Source organism: Anolis sagrei, chromosome 11 (assembly GCF_037176765.1).
Source record: "Anolis sagrei isolate rAnoSag1 chromosome 11, rAnoSag1.mat, whole genome shotgun sequence".
In the NCBI taxonomy this organism is placed as follows: domain Eukaryota; kingdom Metazoa; phylum Chordata; class Lepidosauria; order Squamata; family Dactyloidae; genus Anolis; species Anolis sagrei.
In genome coordinates, this window is record NC_090031.1 from 24020978 (window position 1) to 24042164 (window position 21187).

The following is a 21187-nucleotide window of genomic DNA, read 5'->3' on the forward strand; positions in this document are numbered from 1 at the left end:
TTCCCTATATACACAAGTTTTATTCTGTATCAGACGCCTTGCATTCCCAGGGACAAAAGGCGAGATTACAATAAAAGGTGAAGTGCCAGGGACATGGCTTTGCCAACACTGTCATTCCAAAAGAGGACTGAAAATATTAACCAAAAACCTCCCAAAACTTTCAACAATAAGACAGGGAGAGACAAAGAGGGCCAATATGACAGTTTGAAAAGGCTGGTGCGTAAAAGTGGGCTTTGGAAGTGACGCATTAGGATTGTTTGTAAAAGTACCGCCGCCAGTCAAAATCCAAGTCAGGACATTTTGGTTCAGAAAACGTCCGTTACAGCCCTCGGAGAGTGAATATATCCTTGAAGTGTGGGAAGAGGGAAACGGTGGGGCGGGAAGGGCACGGGAGAAATCGCAATGCCAGTGAACGTTTTTTTAAAAAGCAGCTTTCACTCTGCGCAAGAGAACAGTTAGCCAGAAGTCAACATCTTACACATATCTCAACCACAAGCGCACAACGAATTTCACATCGGTTTGATCCCCCACCCACCGCGTTCCTCCATTCAAAGTCCATTCAAAGGAGGTCAGGCAAAATGAGACCAGGCGGCTTGGGCTCCACGCAGTTGATCCAGAAGTTGGCGCAGCTGGCGTGGTACTGGTGCCCTCCGTAAGCGAGCTTGAAATTGTCCGTTTCTGAGTTGAAGGCCTTGAGGAGAAGGGAGAAAAAAGGAGACCAAGATGAGAAGTCGTCGCAGCACTCCTATGAGCCAGGAGGGAAAAGCAGAGATTCCCCCATGCGCACTGTTTTCATGTACAGTTTCTACTTCTCATTCTCTGCCTTGCTTAGCCATGAAACCCACTCTGGGCAGGTCACAAAACAACAACGGTTTACATTGCAACAGCCTGAATCATTCTTGTGAACCACAACGCCTTTGAAAGGTCAAACTAAAATGCTGCCCATCTTGGATCAAGGCAACATCCCCTCGCATAACAGTTTAAGGCAGGAGTCCTCAAACTAAGGCCCGAGGGCCGGATACGGCCCTCCAAGGTCATTTACCTAGCCCTCGCTCAGGGTCAACCTAAGTCTGAAATGACTTGAAAGTACACAACAACAACAACAATCCTATCTCATCAGCCAAAAAAGCAGGTCCACACTTCCCATTGAAATACGAATAAGTTTATATTTGTTAAAATTGTTCTTCATTTTAATTATTGTATTTATTTATTTATTTACATTTATATGCCGTCCCTCTCACCCGGGAGGGGACTCAGAGCAGCTTACTAGATATATATAAACAAACAATGTATTATTATTATTATTATTATTATTATTATTATTATTATTAGCATAGTACAATATCAGTATTATATATTACTATATTGTACTATACCATTATATTGTAATATTGGGTTGTTGTAGGTTTTTTGGGGCTATATGGCCATGTTCTAGAGACATGTCTCTCCTGAAGTTTCGCCTGCCTCTATGGCAAGCATCCTCAGAGGTAGTGAGGTCAAGCAAGCATCCTCACTACCTCTGAGGATGCTTGCCATAGATGCAGGCCAAATGTCAGGAGAGAATGCCTCTAGAACATGGCCATATAGCCCGAAAAAACCTACAACAACCCAGTGATTCCAGCCATGAAAGCCTTCGATAATATATTTCGAACTGCTATAAGGTTTTAAATTCTCTGTGTTATTGTTTATATGTAAGTTATATTGTTTGTACAATTTTATTTGCTTGCTGTTTTGTTTTTACTGATGTGTTGTTAGGCTTGGCCTCATGTAAGTCGCCCTGAGTCCTTGGGGAGATAGTGGCGGGGTATAAATAAAGATTATTATTATTATGTTGTAATATTATTAGTAATATTACATGTAATATAAATATATATAATAATAATATTCCTGAGCCCTCTTACATGCACAATGGAGGACCTTCTTGCGGCAACACCAGAGGAACTCCAAGTGGCCAGATACTGGTCAAAGGACATTTAATCAATTATCAAGTTTGCAAACTTTGTGTTTTTTTTAATCTGTTTGTTTGTTTTGTTCTGTTAGAAATGTAATACAATGGTCTGGTTGCCCCTGACAGGATAAATAAATAAATAAATAATATTGTATTATTATTAGTATTATATTATATTTTTTAAACTTTTTTTGCACTACAAATAAGTTATGAGCAGTATGCATAGGAATTCATTCATTATTATTTTTTTCAAATTATAATCCGACCCTCCAGCAGTTTGAGGGACTGTGACCTGGCCCTCTGTTTAAAAAGTTTGAGGACCCCTGGTTTAAGGTAAAGGTGAAGGTTTTCCCCTGACATTAAGTCTAGTCGCGTCCGACTCTGGTGCTCATTTCTATTTCTTGAAAGTACACAACAACAACAACAACAACAACAACAACAATCCTATCTCACTACCCTTCTTCCAACGAACACCAAATAAAAATTTAGAAAGCATCAGATTTGATTTCAATATGGTAATTTTCCTATTATGGTAATCCTGTACCTCCTTCTCTGCCTCTCAGATCTCACACATGCGCACCTGCACCACTTCACTGCAGTCTTCAGGAGCGAGACCTGAGAGGCAGAGGAGGAGGTACGGTAATAGGATACAAGGGCGGGCCAGACAGGAAAAAGAGGTGTGTTTTTCTGGGCCCAGACCCACTCTATCTCTTTTTTCCATACCCTGGGTGTCCCGGACGCCTGTAGCTTGCTCCGCCCTTCACTTATACCTTCCTGGTGAGGTGCCCCTTCACCTCACCATCGGGACCGCATTAACTCCACGAATCCTGATGAATAGATTTTCTTCTACCATACTTGTACAGCGTTGCCCTTAATGCTTTCATATAGTTGCTGCATACGGCAGGGACGTGGCCACTGCCATTTTTGAGCTCCCCCCACAATATGCAGCAACCACAGATTCCCCAATCCAGATTGGAAGTTTCAGCACCCGCTCTATAAAGGCGACTCCTGGTGTATAAGACGGCCCCTGGCTTTTGAGAAGATTTTCTATGGTTAAAAAGTAGTCTTATACGCCAGAAAATACGGAACTTATTTTCCACCATAATTTTCAAATAAATTCATTTAAAAAAAATTCTGGATGTGTTTTCTCATGTTGTCTCTCATAGTTGAGGTCTACCTAGGATGTCAATTACAGGCCTCTCTCATCTTTCTAAGTGAGAGAACTTGTACAATTGGTCACTGACTAAATACTTTCCCCCCCACTGTATATTCTTGGTTCCGCAATTTGCTATCACCAGTCTGACATAGGAGACAGACAGGAACGGAGACACTGAGCTGACTATTACTACCACCACCACTACTACTACTACTACCACCATGACCCAACTGTCACACCACAACACAGAGAAAGCAGAGTGACACACTGAGAACAAGGCATGCCAACAAGACACACACTGGTGCCAATTTAGTGGGTTAAAATCAAGGGGTTAGAGAGCGAGTTAGAGGGTTGCACAAACTGGGGTTGGGAAGCGAAAAGAGCGAAGGCAGCGGTTCGACTGCCAACGTCTCAATTTGGGCACACATTCAAAAGCTTTTTTTTAATGGTTTCGTACTTCTCTCGGACGGTCATCCGCAGGCTTCTCTTCTTTCTGAAAACGTTGAAACCACAAAAGGTCAACATCATGGTCAAAACACAGGATCAAAGCGGCAGCCAAGCTCTTCCTGTCTAAGGGTTGGGATTCCCTGCGGGCCTTTCATCTGCTCCTTTCTACAGCTGACAAAGCAGGCCCTTCACCCATTATATTGCAACCAATATCATTTCTAAGCCAGTTCATAGGAAAGGTGTCTATTGAAGTACACATCAGTTCTAGATTTTTAGTTTCTTGGGAAATCATACATTTTTATTTTCTGGAAATACATGTTCTCCCTGTCTGCTGGATTCTATATATTCTTTCTATATATGTTTTGCCATTTCTTTAGAATAATGGATGGTCTTTTTATATATTACCATATGTACTCGAGTATAAGCCGGGTTTTTCAGCCCTTTTTTAGGCTGAAAAAGCCTCCCTCAGCTTATACTCAAATCAAGGTTACTTATTATTTTACTCTGTTATTGTTGTTGTTTTTATTATTATTATGGAATTTATTATTTTACTCTATTAGTACATTTAAATTATTTTACTGTGTTATTATTATTACATTTTTTTCTCAATTTATTATTATTACATTTATTATTTTACTCTATTTTTATGTTTATTATTTTACTTTATTATTTTACTCTATTTATTATTATTATTATATTTTAGTATTACTGTTATTATTATATTTCCATTATTTTATTTTTTTATTATTATTACATTTATTATTTTACTCTATTTATTATTATTATATTTCCATTATTTTACTGTATTATTATTACATTTATTATTTTACTCTATTTATTATTTATTTTTTTCCAGCATTTCTACCCCGTTCTTCTCAACCCCCGGGGACTCAGGACGGCTTACATTTGGCACAATCTAATGCCATTAAATATAACAAAGCAATATAACAACATTATATTATATTTGGTGGCCCAATACTGCGTATGTTTTTGTATGTATTCTTAAAATTTTTGTTTTATATGCTTAGCGAATTGTATATTTTAACATTGTATATTTTAATATGTTGTAAACCGCAATGAGTCGCCGCACAGGCTGAGATATTAGCGGTATACAAGCATACCAAATAAATAAATAAATAAATAATATTTATTATTTTATTGTAATATAATATTTATTATTTTACCCTATTATTATTACATTTATTATTGTCCTGTATTTACTATTATTTTATTCTATTATTACTGTTATTATTACATTTCCATGATTTCACTCTATTATTATTATATTTATTATTTTACTCAATTATTATTGGAATAAGCACATTTCCATTGAAGAAGGTTAGAATAATGGTTTAATCAGAGTTGGACAGTCTTATCTTAAATTACAGTTTTGTGTAAATATTCAAAAATATTTAACCTACAAATGCCTCAATCAATGTAATTTTATTGGTACCTATTTTTATTTTTAAATTGACTATTAGCTGCTGCATTTCCCACCCTCAGCTTATAATAATAATAATAATTATTATTATTATTATTATATAATATAATATATAATATAATATATAATTATATATTATAATATAATATAATATATAATAATATAATAAATATAATATAATATAATAATATATAATAATAATAATAATAATAATAATAATAATATATTATTATTATTATTATTATTATACTTGAGTCAATACATTTTCCCCGTATTTTGTAGTAAAATCAGGTGCCTCGGCTTATATTCAGTTTGGCTTATAATATTCAAGTATATATGATATATGCGCTAGTCACAGGTTCATGAGAAACCTCCCTCAATGGAAGTATTTTTCATGTTTCAGGAGACTATTAAATTAGTGAAGAATGTTAAAAAAGGGGGGAGGAGGGAAGGCAACAAATGCAAACTCTTTCCAAAACAGAGGAGCGTGGAAACAAAAAAAGCTTCACTACTTACTTTGCTTCGAGAGTTTACATTTAACAGACAAACACCACAGGCCAGATCTTGTGCATTTTTAATCCCGGGGCGAAGCATACAAGAAGAGAAATCCAACGAGTTGTCATCAGGCTGCAGGGGAAACACGAGGGGAAAAAAAGCTAGCATACTTGCATTGTGACACAGAGAAGTCTAAGAGGTCGGAATACTTATCTAAGCCTCGTTCTGTCTCCTAGTACCGTATCTCTCCCTGGACTCTTTCACTGCCTTTTGCCTGAGATCCCATCCTATAGTCTACTAGTGTTTCTCAACCTTCCCAATGCCGTGACCCCTTAACACAGTTCCTCATGTTGTGGTGACCCCCAAACATAACATTATTTTCATTGCCACTTCCTGTCCTTTTGCTACTGTTATGAATCGTAATGTAATATCTGATATGCAGGATGTATTTTCATTCACTGGACCAAATTTGGCACAAATACCCAATACGCCCAAATTTGAATACTGGTGGGGTTGGGGGGGAGGGGATGATTTTGTCATTTGGGAGTTGTAGTTGCTGGGATTTATTTATTTATTTACGACATTTATGTGCCACCCTTCTCACCCCGAAGAGGACAGAGCAGCTTACAAGATATATATACATACAATATATTATATTATTGGCATAGTACAATATCAGTATTAAATATTACTTTACTGTATTATACCATTATATTGTAATATTATTAGTAATATTGCATGTAATATAAATATATAATTATTATATCGTATTATTATTATTATTATTATTATTATTAGTATTACATTGCATTGCATCATCTATATAAATAAAAATGTACTGTTCGTTTGTGCTATTCACAGAACTCAGAAACCACTGGGGCAATTGACACCAAATTTGGACACTATGTCCCTAACAACCCAATGTATGTTCTCCACTCAAAGAAAAACCAACGAAAACAAAAAGCAGAAAGGACTTCTAAACTGATGTCCACAAAGGGGAAACTGCATGTCTACAGAGACCCATGGCCACGCCCACTCCTCCTCGCGGGGAAACAGCCAGCCGTTAAAGCCAGACACACGTGCATGGCCACACACACACACACACACATACACACAAGCGAGTGTAGTGGAGGTGGAGGCGCGCCGCATGCAGTCCCTTCTCTTTCCCTCCTATGTCAGGAGAGCAGTCTCCTCCTCCTCCTTTCCCTATTGGGAAAGCAGCAGCAACGGCAGCAGCAACGGAGCATCCACGCAAGGAAGAAGGGGAGGTCGGGGGGGAGGGGGAGAGTGAGGAAGGTCCACGGTGCTTGAATTAGGGATCTTCCCTCCCTTCCCTTCTTTCCTCCCTTCCTTCCTTTCCTTTTCTTCCTTCCTTTCCTTCTCTCCCTCCTTCCCTTCCTTCTTGTCCCTCCTTCCTTCTTCCTTTCCTTATTTTCCTTCCTCCCTCCCTTTCCTCCTTCTTTCCCTTTCTTCATTTCCTTCCCCTTCATTTCCTTCCCTCCCTCCTTTCTTCATCCCCCTTTCTTTCCCTCCTTCCTTCCTCCCTCCCTTCCTTTTTCCTTCCTTCCTGTCCCTCCTTCCTTCTTCCTTTCCTTCTTTTCCTCCCTCCCTCCCTCCCTCCCTTTCCTCCTTCTTTCCCTTTCTTCATTTCTTTCCCCTTCATTTCCCTCCCTCCTTTCTTCATCTCCTTCCTTTCTTTCCTTCCTTCCTTCCTTCTCCTCCCTCCCTCCCTTCCTGTCCCTCCTTCTTTTTTTCCTTCCTTCCCTTCCTTCCCTCCCTCCCTTCCTTTTTCCTTCCTTCCTATCCCTCCTTCCTTTCCTTCTTTTCCTCCCCCCTCCCTTTCCTCCTTCTTTCCCTTTCTTCATTTCCTTCCCCTTCATTTCCTTCCTTCCCTCCTTTCTTCATCCCCCTCCTTTCTTTCCCTCCTTCCTCCCTCCCTCCCTCCCTTCCTGTCCCTCCTTCCTTCTTCCTTTCCTTCTTTTCCTCCCTCCCTCCCTCCCTCCCTTTCCTCCTTCTTTCCCTTTCTTCTTTTCTTTCCCCTTCATTTCCCTCCCTCCTTTCTTCATCTCCCTCCTTTCTTTCTTTCTTTCCTTCCTTCTCCTCCCTCCCTCCCTCCCTTCCTGTCCCTCCTTCTTTTTTTCCTTCCTTCCCTTCCTTCCCTCCCTCCCTTCCTTTTTCCTTCCTTCCTGTCCCTCCTTCCTTTCCTTCTTTTCCTCCCCCCTCCCTTTCCTCCTTCTTTCCCTTTCTTCATTTCCTTCCCCTTCATTTCCTTCCCTCCCTCCTTTCTTCATCCCCCTCCTTTCTTTCCCTCCTTCCTCCCTCCCTCCCTCCCTCCCTCCCTTCCTGTCCCTCCTTCTTTCTTTTCCTTCCTTCCTGTCCTTCCTTCTTCCTTTCCTTCTTTCTAAGATATAAATACAATATTAAATGGAAGGGACAGTCAAGAAGTAACGAGAGAAGGAGGGAAAAGGGGAAGGAAGGAAGGAGAGAAGCAGGGAGGGAAAGAAGGAAAGAAAGAAAGAGAAGCAAGGAAGGAGAGAAGGAAATTAAAAAGTGAAAGGAAAAAGAGAGGGAAGGAAGGAGAGAAGGAACAAAAGATAGGGAAGGAAGGAAGGATGTAACCAAAGAGCAAAGAAAGGGAGGAAAGAAACAGGATGGAAGATCTTGAGTTTCGACTAAGCAGCTCACCAGTAACGCTCTTGTCTCTACTTGAAGTTCCACACTTTACACCAGCCTGCATTTTACACTGGCATACATTCTACCTCGACATGTGCTTGACAGTATTTCCTGCCCAGTTTACTGTATTGTTGCACTTTCCTGCGCTCATTGAATCTATACCTCAGCTATGTTTCTTTCAGCCGTATTGATATTGCTTACAATTATGCTGTTATTTGTTTTATTTGATGTCTTAATTGGTTAAAGTGTTTTACATGTGTGTTTTAATTGTAATCTTTGGTGTTTCCCTTGTAAGCCACCCTGAATCCCCTAGGGGAGATGGTTGGTGGGGTATAAAAATAACATTATTATTATTATTATTATTATTATTATTATTATTATTAGGCTATCACCCTCCCTAGCCATATTCCGTAAGGAATTAAAGACGTGGATGTTTCGTCGTGCTTTCGACTGACGACTCCTACGACCAACGATATGTATAACCTGAATCCTCATTTTATCTGATTTCCTATATTACATTGAATTTATTTATTTATTTATTTATTTACAGTATTTATATTCCGCCCTTCTCACCCCGCAGGGGATTCAGGGCGGATTACAGTGTACACATTGATGGCAAACATTCAATGCCAATTTTAACATACAACATATACAGACATACACAGAGGCTATTTAACTTTTTTCTGGCCGCCAGGGGAGCTGTCGCTTTCATCGTCCATCCGCGACACTGATGAAGTACTTCCGCATTCCCCGCATGCTTTTTTGCTGGAGTGCTTTGCTGGAGTCTTTTTTATGGCCTTATAAATTTGTTAATTTAGCCTCCCCACACTTTAAGGTGGTACCTTATTTTCCTACTTGACAGATGCAACTGTCTTTCAAGTTGCAAAGGTCAACAACAGGCTACACAATTGGTTGGAAACCCACTCCAACCCGGGCTGGCTTCGAACTCATGACCTTTTGGTCAGAGTGATCCTAATGTAGCTGACACTCAGCCAGCTGCGCCACAATCTGATCCTGTTAATTTTCGCTCTGTTTTCATGATATTTCCTATGTTATTATACATTATTATCCATCCCGTTGAACCACCTTATCCTTTAATCATCTCGCATAGTGGTCTTCTTCCCCCCCTCCAAAATCAGTCTGTTACTACTGCTGTTGTTTGTTATTATTGTTATGCTGTTTTTATGTTGTCTTAATTGTTATTGCTTTGCTTTCAATTGTATTCTGCCTGGGCTTGGTCCCATGTAAGCTGCCCCGAGTCCCTTTGGGGATATGGAGACAGGGTAGAAAACTAAAGTTCTTCTTTTTCTTGCCTGCACATGCGCACCATGCTGCCATGTGCTGAGCACGCCTGCTCTCCTCTCCCCACTTGGAGCCTCAGAAACAGCCCTCCCCATGGCTGAGAGCTGGCCAATCACAGCGGAGGAGGGCTTTTGGTGGGGGGATTTGACGTCTGTTTCCAAAAAGGAAGAGAAGGACAGGCGGAGAGATCTTCAGGCTTCTCTGCCAAAGGGGTCCCTTAGACCATCTGAAATATAGGTTTTCTGATGGTCTGTGGCGACCCCTCCAAAACCCCTTCCCGACCTCCAGGTTGAGAAACACTGCTATAGTCTCCTTCCAAACTGCACAGCATGTCAACACAGGTATAACTCAATTTCTATGTATGTCTCGCTTCCACTTGCAAAAGGGAAGTCTCTGAACAAAACACTTGACATGAAAGAGGCAGAGCTCGGAAAGCATCTCACCGTCAGGGCTGCGAGAGACATGAAGCTTATCAGGTTGTTCCACACTTTGTCGATGTCCTTCAGCAAGAGCTGGAGGGCTTCACTGCAGACGGCGGTGGCTTTGATCCCCAACTCAACCCGTTTCGTGACTCGATAAACCTCTACGACCCCTGTGAGGGAACGAAGAATAGTTCAGAGTCACGGAAGAGGTGCCAATTGTGTTTGCCCCTCATCTAGAAAGAGGTGTTTGAAATCAGACCCATCCCTCACCAGCTAATTCCTCACGATAATGAGACTGGGGACAATAAATTGTCTATATAAATACAAATGTAATGTTAGTTTGTGGGATTAACATAACTCAAAAACCACTGGATGAATTGACACCAAATTTGGACAGCATACACCTATCAGGCCAACTAGTGACTATCACTCATGAAAACACAGCAGAAAAGACTTAAAAAGCCAAAAAATAAAAAATACATTACAACGCATGTGCAAAACCACATATATAAATGCAAACACACATATATACACATATATACACACACAAAACACATATCCACACTGGGCCACAGCAATGTGTGGCAGGGGATGGCTAGTAATCTATATAAATAAAAATGTAATGTTAGTTTGTGGGATTAACATAACTAAAAAACCACTGGGCGATATGACACCAAATTCGGACACAAGACACATATCTGGCCAATGAGTGATGATCACTCATAAAAACACTGAAAAACACAGCAGAAGAGACTTAAAAAGCCAAAAACCAAAAATTACAATGCAAACACAAACACACATATATACACACATATATATACACACATATACACAGACAAAACACATATACATAGACTGCAATGTGTGGCAGGGGACGGCTAGTACCTAATAAATATTCCATGCCTTGGGCAGACTGGATGACTTCAGTGCATACAGATGAACTGCTGATCCCATTCAAAGTGTCGTTTGCCTTCTTGATGACCTGTCAGAAAAGAATTTGTGTATTTCATAACACTAGAAAAGTGCATATTCACAGCTAGAAGGCCACAAGACACCTGAACCTTGGGATTGAATACCAAGAGGGCCTTTTGTTGGCACTCAACCACATCCTGCACAAGTTTGTAGACCTCAACAAGAAGATAGACAGAACAACTCAGTTATCTGGCAGGAAAAAGCCATTATATTATATTACATTACATTACAATACATTACATTACATTATATTATAAGCACAGTGCAGAACACAAGATGGAACTGCCTTCCTGGCCTCTCTCTTCATTCTGATCATAGAGCAGAGGTTGGTGCTGGGGGGCTCCCAACTGATGACACTGGATTGGCGTTTTCCCCCTCTTTGAAACTTTAGAAGAGATGGATGTAAGAGTAGCTCACGCCCATTCTCGATTACTTAGAAATGCAGTTTTTGTTTCTTATTATTGTAATTTTAATTTGTGGTTTTAAAAGATTGGTCTCTGCATCTTTGCCTGCCTAAGCTCTGAATTCTTTGCAGCCACATCACACGGCACTTCACGCTCTGCTCGCTAACTTTTAGTATCCTGTTTATATTTTGGATTCTCTGCTATATTTTAGGGTACTTTTCCCTAACAACAAGTACAAACAAGAGGAAAACATCTAGTAAAAGGTAATAACGTACTTACTTGAAGGGCACTTTCTAAGCACCTTTGCCATTCGTAGGCATACCTCTCGCTTTCCTAGAGGGAAAGGACAACAGAAGAGAATTTGCAGAGTGGCAAGAAAAATGTTTTAGAGATATTTCCCTTGTTTAGAAAGAGGTGGCATCAATTCCACTGTGCTGGCAATGGAAGTGTAATGTTTCCAAAGATGTTTGAGATCATATTGGGGGGGGGGGGGGGGGGCAGACTTTTGTTTTTGGTGGCCTTTGCACCCAGCCAGTCCTACCATGACCCTAGAATCATAGAGTTGGGAGAGACCACATGGGCCATCTAATTCACCCCCAATTTGCCATGCAGGACAAGCACAATCCAAGTACCCCTAACAGATGGCTATCCAGCCTCTGTTGAAAAGCCTTCAAAGGAGCTTCCATACTCCAAGGCGGAGAGTTCCACTGCTGAACAGCTCTTACAGTCAGGAAGAGCCTTTGTTCCTGTAATTTGAACCCATTGCTCTGAGTCCAAAACTCCAGGGAGCAGAAAACAAGCCTGCTCCCGCTTCTGTATGACATCCTTTCAGATATTTATACATAATTAGCATGCCCTCTGAAAAAGCCCCCCCCCCCCCGGTGGCACAGTGGGTTAAACCTTTGTGCCGACAGGTCTGAAGACCGACAGGTCGGAGGTTCGAATTTGGGGACAGCATGGATGAGCTCCCTCTGTCAGCTCCAGCTCCCCATGTGGGGACATGAGAGAAGCCTCCCACAAGGATGGTAAAACATCCGGGCAACGTCCTTGCAGACAGCCAATTCTCTCACACCAGAAGCGACTTTCAGTTTCTCAAGTCGCAGGGTGAGCTCCTGTCTGTCAGCTCCAGCTTCCCATGTGGGGACATGAGAGAAACCTCCCACAGGATGGTAAAACATCCGGGCAACATCCCCTGGGCAACGTCCTTGCAGACAGCCAATTCTCTCACACCGGAAGCAACTTGCAGTTTCTCAAGTGGCGGGGTGAGCTCCCTCTGTCAGCTCCAGATTTCCATGTGGGGACATGAGAGAAGCCTCTCACAGGATGGTAAAACATCCAGGCAACGTCCTTGCAGACGGTCAATTCTCTCACACCAGAAGCGACTTTCAGTTTCTCAAGTTGCAGAGTGAGCTCCTGTCTGTCAGCTCCAGCTTCCCATGCGGGGACATAAAAGAAGCATCTCACAGGATGGTTAAACATCCGGGCAATGTCCCTTGAGCAACGTCCTTGCAGACAGAAGCCTCCCACAAGGATGGTAAAACATTCGGGCAATGTCCTTGCAGACAGCCAATTCACTCACACCAGAAGCAACTTGCAGTTTCTCAAGTCGCTCCTGATGAAAAAAAAAGCCCTTCATCCAAGCCATTAATAAAGATGTTGAACAGAACTGGGCTAATGATCGAACCCTGCAGCACTCACTGAAGACTGCCTACTTCATAATCAGCTCAGGATCTGTCAGTCTGACTGCACATTGATCATTGTTTGGCTTCTCTTTAGTTCCCTTCCTGAAGATAAGGACAACGTTTGCCCTCCTCCAGTCTGCTGGGACTTCTCCCGTTCTCCAATGGTTCTGAAATGCCAGTGTTTCTGAAATGACTTCTGCTAATGACCCTCTTTGTGAAGCAATGGATTCATTCAGGCTGTCCTTACCTCGACTTCTCCGGTAAGATCCTTGTATTTGTCTCTGATAACAGGGAGAGTGGGTTTCTCGCTGAGGGTATTGGACCGGTCTCGGAATGGCTGCTCCAGGGGCGGCAAAGGCGAGGAACGGCTGATCTCTCTGTCCCCCAAACTCAAGCTTCTTTTGTGAGATCCTACAAAGAAATACATACAGGGTTACAGTATTCCCTCGCTACTTCGCGGTTCACTTTCGCAGATTCGTGGTTTCACGGGTTTTTGCCTCCCAGTTTATGAATGGTTGCCGTTGCCCAGAGCTGCGTTCTAATCCCGCCTCCTGGCAATGATGGCATGTGAAAGAGGGTTTCACCCTCCCTCTTGGGAGAGAGGCAGCCAATAAAAAGACATCGCAAAGCAAAGCAGAGATAGGTAGCAAAAAAAGGGTTATATGTACATACAATATATTATATTATTAGCATTGCACACTATTAGTATTATATATTACTATATTGTACTATACCACTATACTGCAGTATTATTAGTAATATGACATGTAATATAAAACATATAATTATTACATTAGATTGTATTATTAATAATGTTATATTGTATTACAATATTAAGATCAATATTATATGTACACACAATATTATATTAGTAGCACAGCACAATATTAGTATTATAACTTACTATATTGTACTATACCACTATACTGCAATATTATTAGTAATATTAAAGGACATATATAATGTGCAATTACTACATTGTATTATTATTAGTAGTATTATAACTTACTATATTGTTCTATACCAGGGGTCAGGAACCTTCGGCTCTCCAGGTGTGGTGGACTTCAACTCCAACAATTCCTTGAGGCTCGGCATTCACCTCAAAGGCTTACCTTGGCCTCAAGGAATTGTGGGAGTTGAAGTCCACCACACCTGGAGAGCCGAAGGTTCCCCATGCCTGTTCTATACCATTATACTGCAATATTATTAGTAATATGACATGTAATATAAAATATAATTATTATATTAGATTGCATTATTAATGTTATATTATATTACAATATTATGATCAATATTATATGTACACACAATATTATATTAGTAACACAGCACAATATTAGTATTATAACTTACTATATTGTACTATACCACTATACTGCAATATTATTAGTAATATTAAAGGACATATATAATGTGCAATTACTACATTGTATTATTATTAGTATTATATTGTATTATACTATAATACTATTATCAATATCATATGGATAAAGTGTTCCCTCACTTATCGCGGATGTTCCGTTCCAGGACCATCCACGATAAGTGAAAATCCATGAAGTAGGGACACCATCCAGTCGGCAGTGGCCTCCTCCGAGTTCTCAGGTCTGAGGCCTCAGCCCAGCCTGGCAGTGCCGTCAACGGAGCTCAAGGGGCCTCCAAGGAAGGGAGCAGCAGAGACTGCGAGGAGGAGGAGTCTGCTGCCGCCGAGCGTCCCTACTTCGCGGTGGCCTCCTCCTCAAGGCCTCCTCTGCTCCCCACCTTGTAGGCCCTTTGGGCGCTGTTGTCAGTAACTTCCAGGCTGGGCTGAGGCCTCAGACCAGACCTCTGCCCAACCTGGCAGTGCCCAAGGGGCCTCCGAGGAAGGAATGAGCAGCAGAGGCCGCGAGGAGGCAGAGGCCACCAAGAGACCAGAGACAAGCCCCAGGGTAAGGCCCAACATCTGGCTCCCCCCTTCCTTCCTCCTCTTCCACCTCCTCCCCCACCCCACCAATTTTTTAAAATTGGCCTGGGATCCACATGCCCGCCTTCTTTGGCCAGGAATGCTTGAACTCCCTATCTGTTATCACTGGTCAGGTCTGAGAAGCAACGGCAGCCCATCCAACCACCCACGCTCAACTCACCTTGAACAGAAAGGTCAAAGGTTGCAAGCTCGCTTTTGATCATTTCTTCGCTAGACTTCATTTTGCCTTGGGAGGTCGCCAGCAAGAAGTCAAATTTGCTGATCTTTGGCTTCTCGCTTTGGAATTCGCCAAAGTCGTCTGCGCCTTCTTTGGAGCTGGGCTCTCGTTTCGCGCCCTCAGAGGATTCCCCCGGAGGTCTTGCAAACTCCCCAAAGTTTTCCACATCTTCATCGCTTTGATCTGCCGAGTGAAGGCTGGGGTTTTTGACGTTCGCAAAAAGGGAGAACTTCGCGTCCTGTAGCGCATCCTCGCCGGCAAACGTCGTGACTTTGGAAACAGTGGTCATGGTGATGTTTTCTGAGCTGCCGAAGAGCGTCTCTTTCTTCTGGAGGACAGAGGTAGCCAAGGAAGACCCAACGCCTGGGATGAGAGGGAAGGAGGTGGGCTTCTTGCTCGGGAAGGTCTCCTCCTTGTCAGACCAGTCAAAACTCGGAAAGCTGCTCAGACCAGAGCTGTTGTTGTAGCTTCCGAAGGGAGCATACTTCATGTCGTCAAGATCTACGGAAGAGCAACAAACACCAAACTGTTAATAGTAGTAGTGGTCCATGTTCTCAATCAATGCACCTCATATTGGAGACAACAGCACTCTAGCACTCAGTACAGTTCCTCCAGAATTTTCTTGTTGTGTGCAGGGGCCTAAATACTCAAATCTAGGAAGCTAAGCAGGGTCAACTGTAGTTAGCCTTGGATAGGAGATCACCAATGAATCCCAGGAAGGAACTGCCCAAACCACCTCTATTCCTTGCCTAAGAAAAGTCAATAGAATTAACAGAGTCGCCATAAGTTAATAGACAAAGTGAAGGCATATGCACACCAAAATATGGAGGTTGCCCCTCAAAGCTTTACATGTTATCCTCTGCTATTGGAAGCACTGAAGAGGCTCAAGGAACAGACTTTGTACGGGGGTTGAATGAAAAGTAATGCCTCCACCTTCATTACTTGGGTTTGGATGGGAATATTTTAATAAATCAAACGCAGAAATCATCCTTAGAATGTGATCTTTAACTACCACTATTCACTTTTCCACATAATCACCAAACAATTGGATACATTTCTGCTAACGATGAACCAGTTTTCTGAAGCCGTCACAGAAGAAGTCGACACTCTGTTTCTGCAACCAGCGTCTCATAATTCTCTCATCCTGGGTACCCATTGTGCACAGATCTTCCGATAGCCAAGCAAAGCAATAATGTGACCCTCACGTTCTTGTGAAATGCCGATTATGCTTGAAATTTCTATCTGAGTGATATGACTATCGTCCTGAATTAATCTGTCAACCTTTTGCTTGTGAATCTTGGTGGTTGCTGTCACAGGATGTCCAATAATAATAATAATAATAATAATAATAATAATAATAATAATACACCTTATTTATAACCCGCCACCATCTCCCCAAAGGGGACTCGGGCGGCTTAAATGAGGCCAAGCCCAAAATAATACAACATAATAAACACACAATAACAAAATATGAAATAACAAAATCAACAATATAAAACAGCATAGTAAAACCAGACACAGAGGGCGGGCCAAATGTATGAGGTAAAATGTTAAAATGTTAAAACCCTGGGTGACATAGGGATAAAAGTGCATTTGTAGGAGAGGAGCCCAACAAGGAGGAACCATGGGATTTAGCCATTTTAGGGGTGGGAAGACGCTTCATTCTGAGGGCAGCTGTAGGCTAAGACAACCAGGTGGGTTGAGTGGTCATTCTCCAAAAGCACAACTCTTTGTTTGTCCTAAAGTCAGATGTTCCCACCTCAACATCTTTAAACTTACTCGCCCAACGATGCACAGTTCTCACAATAACACAATCACCATAAACAGCTTGCATTCTCTGATGAATCTCCTTTGGAGTGACACCTTCTGCTGTCAAGAATTCAATGACTGCACGTTGCTTAAGTCGCATTGACCAACCTGCACAGGGTTCTATACTTTGCACATTAACAACACAACCATTCAATTCTAAGGCTTCCTGCCAAAATGGAACTGTAGAGGAGAGTCTACTGAACAAGCCAGTACCTACCGCATAACACTGTTGCCATCTGTTGAGGAGTTACAAAGGTGGAGGCATTACTTTTCATTCAACCCTCGTACTGAAACGTGTGAAAGGAATGAAAGTCTCCCAAGTGAACTGTGACTACTCCTTCTAGGAGAACCTAAGATATGATTTCCAGTGTGTTTTTGTGACCCCTGTTCCCTCAAGTACAATTCAGAAGCGGAGACACTCACCTGCTTGTCCCGTGTCCCAAGTGGTCACAAAACAGATTGCTTCCTCTGAGGCTGGGGGTCAGAAACCTGTGGCAATTTGCTTTCTGACAAGCGACAATGTTTGTGCGTTTCCATTTAGTTTGGAAAAAAACACAAGGCTAAAGGAGATGTTATGAAAAATATCTAAGAACATGGGACAAATATTTATGAGCATTAACAGGGGTCAGAGTGGAATCAGGAACTCCACAGTTCGGGTCCAATCCTGCCAGATTTTGTGTAAGAGGTCCTAAATAGAATCGTTGACCACAGAGATCTCCAATGGGGTCAGAAGCAGAATACGGGTTTGTGGCTCTGAGAAATCACCCAGCAAGAAACAGAAGGATGTCCATCAGGCAGAGGAGGAAGAGAAAGACAGATGGGAAGGAGATACACCTGCATAACTTGACCTGGAGAGCTAGCACAGTTCAGTTCAGCCTGTGTCAATATTTTGTGTCACTTCCTGTTGATGCCTCACTGTTACTTACAGGGGCTGGAAATAAATCTTGAGGACCATTTCCAAAGCAACCCCCTTCCTAGGGATGCTAGGATTGCCTCTAACAACAGTGAACCTGAGCAAGGTGAGCGTCGGGACACTTTACCCAATGTCTTGTTATGCATCTTTGCAATTTCAGCCATCATCATTACTATTATTGTTATTGTTGTAAGTCAGATAAGCGAGACTCTACTGTATTGTCGACTGTACAGAGGTAAAGGCAGTTTTCCCCCATCTTATTACCAGCATCTTGGGGGTGGGAGTGGGGTTCCTGTCGCTCCATCTTCCATGCCAAGGAGCTTTCCTCCAATGTCCTTTTAAGGCTGACTTTTACAAGGATTGAATGAAAAGTAATGCCTCCACCTTCATAACTCCTCAAGAGATGGCAGTATTGGTATGTGGCAAGTACTGGCTTGTTCAGTAGACTCTCCTCTACAGTTCCATTTTGGTGGGAAGCCTTAGCATTGAACGGTTGTGTTGTTAAAGTGCAAAGTATGGAACCCTGCGCAGATGGTTGGTCAATGCGACGTAAGCAACGTGCAGTCATTGAATTCTTGACAGCAGAAGGAGATTCATCAGAGAATGCAAGCTGTTTATGGTGATTGTGTTGATGTGAGTACTGTGCGTTGTTGGGCGAGTAAGTTTGCTTAAGTTGCACTGACCGACCGTCTGCCCAGGGCAGGCCCGTAGCCAGGATTTTGTTTCGGCGGGGGAGGGGGGGGCTGAGTTTGGTTCGGGGGGCTGAGTTTGTTTCGGGGGGGGGGGCTGAGTCTGAGTGAAAGAGGGTCTACCCTAACAAACCTTTTGTATCGTTACCCCAATACCCCCATGCATATGGGATATATTGAGTATAGTGATCAGATCATGATATGAATAAACATAGCAGTTTAAATAATGCACCAGTAAGGCCTTCTCGCAGACCACCATCAGAATTTCGGGGGGGGGGGGGGTTGAAGCCCCCCAAGCCCCCCCTCCCGGCTACATGCCTGGCCTAGGGTGCCATACTTTGCACTTTAACAACACAACCATTCAACTCTAAGGCTTCCCACCAAAATGGAACTGTAGAGGAGAGTCTACTGAACAAGCCAGTACCTGCAGCATACCAGTACTGTCATCTATTGAGGAGTTACGAAGGTGGAGGCATTACTTTTCATTCAACTCTCGTAATAATCATTCTTTGTCTTCTAATTATCATCATCATCATCAACATCAGGGTACTGTCTTTTCCCCAGTTGCCATTGAATATTTGTAAGTTTCCAATCTGGACTTTTTTCGTTGGTGAGTGACATCATTGCAGAGTAGAGGGTACTTTGTTAGCCAAGTGAATGTGCGAGGTCATCTCAGGGCATATAAGGTCAGCTTTTGGAAACTTCATGCCTTCCAGACTCTAGCTTCCAGCTTGGTTGGTCCAGGAACAATGCTCGTTATAGCTCTCACCTCTATAGGGAACAAAGTTGGAGGACACAGGCCATACAAGATCTCACTTGGCTCTCGAAACCCATTAACATCAGCCTACAATATATGCTACTACTGGTGGGTTCAACCTTTGTGGATTTATTTATTTATGGATTTGATTCATAGGTGCTTTTTAGGGATCTCTCAGTCCTCCAGCATGGATCTGCAGTGAACTGAACATCATGCTAGAGGACGTTGAGATTCTTAGAGAGAACATGTCTCTAGGCACATGTAGGTCCTCCAGTTCAACCTTTGTGGATTTGTTTATTTATGGATTTGATTCATAGGTGCTTTCTAGGGATCTCTCAGTCCTCCAGCATGAATCTGCAGTGATCTTCTGATGGAGGTTGATCATCATGCTAGAGGACATAGAGATTCCTAGAGAGAACGTATTTCTAGGCATATGTCGGTCCTCCAGTGCAATTCTCTGGTCAACATTAGAATTTAATCAGAGTTGTGCTGGAGGGCCCAGAGATTCCTAGAAAGGTGTGCAAAAAAATTATATTCATTTTATTCCACTTTCGCAGGGGTCCTGTGCCTCTAACCCTCCCAAAAATGAAGGGCCTCTTCTACTGTACTCTAGGGGCCAGGCTTTAGCACATTAGGTTAACCACCACCTGTAGTAAATCTTGCCAATGAAAGGTTGACAGTTCAAGCCCAGGTCAAGGTGAGTTCCTGGCCTTTAGCCCAGTTTCTCCCTACCTAGCAGTTTTGAAGACAGCAATTGTAAGGAGATAAATAGGTACTGCTTAAGCGGAGACGTATTTAAGGCACCCATAAGAAAATGCCAGAAAAATGCCAGAGATTTGATCAAGGAGGAAGTTTATGAACACAGGGGGAAAGTGGAGAAATAGCACTTCTCACGTGGCCGGAACTGAGCACAGCCTCCAAGATGCCGAAGATGGGAAAGCCTATATATATACATATACCTCTATCTATGTTCAGTTGTCTGTCTTATCAGTGTATAACGGCATTGAAAGTTTGCTGTATATATGTTCTGTGATCCGCTCTGAGTCCCCTTCGGGGTGAGAAGGGCGGAATATAAATACAGTGTTTCCTTACTTATCACGGGGATTCCATTCCATGAACCCCTGCGATAAGTGAAAAACTGCGATGTAGGGACGCTAAACTGTATATGTACAGTATAGCTCTGCCCACTCCTCTCTCTCTTTCTTCCTCTCCCCCTCCCCCCTCCCCTTGCTAGTGTCGCCCTTCTCCTTCCCTCCCTGCTTCCCTACTGGCATGGGGCTCTCACCTGGTCTCCCAAGGAAGAGTGACTGGGAAGAAACTCCGGTGGAAGCTGGCTTGGCAACCCTCTTTGGTCATGGCGGAAGTTGCCTTGGCGGCCCCCTTTGGCCACGGAAGAAGCAGCCTTAGTGGCCCCCTTTGACCCCGGAGGAAGCGGCCTCGGCGTCCCTCTTTGGCCCTGGTGGAAGCTTCCTCGGCAGCCCTTTTTGCCTCCGGAGGAAGCTGCCTTGATGGCCCTCTTTGGCCCCGGAGGAAGCTGCCTTGATGGCCCTCTTTGGCTCCGGAGGAAGCTGCCTTGGCAGCCCTCTTTGGCTCTGGAGGAAGCTGCTTTGATGGCCCTCTTTGGCCCCGGAGGAAGCTGCCTTGGCAGCCCTCTTTGGCCCCAGAGGAAGCTGCCTTGGCAGCCCCCTTTGGCCCCAGCTAAAGCTGCCTTGGTGGCCCTCTTTGGCCCCGGAGGAAGCAGCCTTGGCAGCCCTCTTTAGCCCCAGCAGAAGCTGCCTTGGTGGCCCTCTTTGGCCCCAGAGGAAGCTGCCTTGGCGGCCCTCTTTGATCCCGGTGGAAGCTGCCATGGCGGCCCTCTCCGGCCCCTAAGGAAGAAGTTTGTGAGTAACTCTGCAACTCA

The 21187-nt window shown here is 42.9% G+C and overlaps 1 protein-coding gene across 1 annotated transcript in view; it reads right to left on the bottom strand.

Moving 5' to 3' along the window:
- Nucleotides 1-21187, bottom strand: part of SYNRG (synergin gamma) — a 50233-nt gene continuing 29046 nt past the window's right edge. The window contains exons 16-23 of the mRNA XM_060757002.2: nucleotides 15063-15620; nucleotides 13190-13353; nucleotides 11540-11593; nucleotides 10770-10866; nucleotides 9906-10054; nucleotides 5509-5619; nucleotides 3562-3597; nucleotides 1-691 (exon numbers count right to left, since the gene is read on the bottom strand). Coding sequence (XP_060612985.2) covers nucleotides 560-691; nucleotides 3562-3597; nucleotides 5509-5619; nucleotides 9906-10054; nucleotides 10770-10866; nucleotides 11540-11593; nucleotides 13190-13353; nucleotides 15063-15620 — 1301 coding nt within the window. The 3' untranslated portion in view covers nucleotides 1-559. The remainder of the gene's footprint in view (nucleotides 692-3561; nucleotides 3598-5508; nucleotides 5620-9905; nucleotides 10055-10769; nucleotides 10867-11539; nucleotides 11594-13189; nucleotides 13354-15062; nucleotides 15621-21187) is intronic.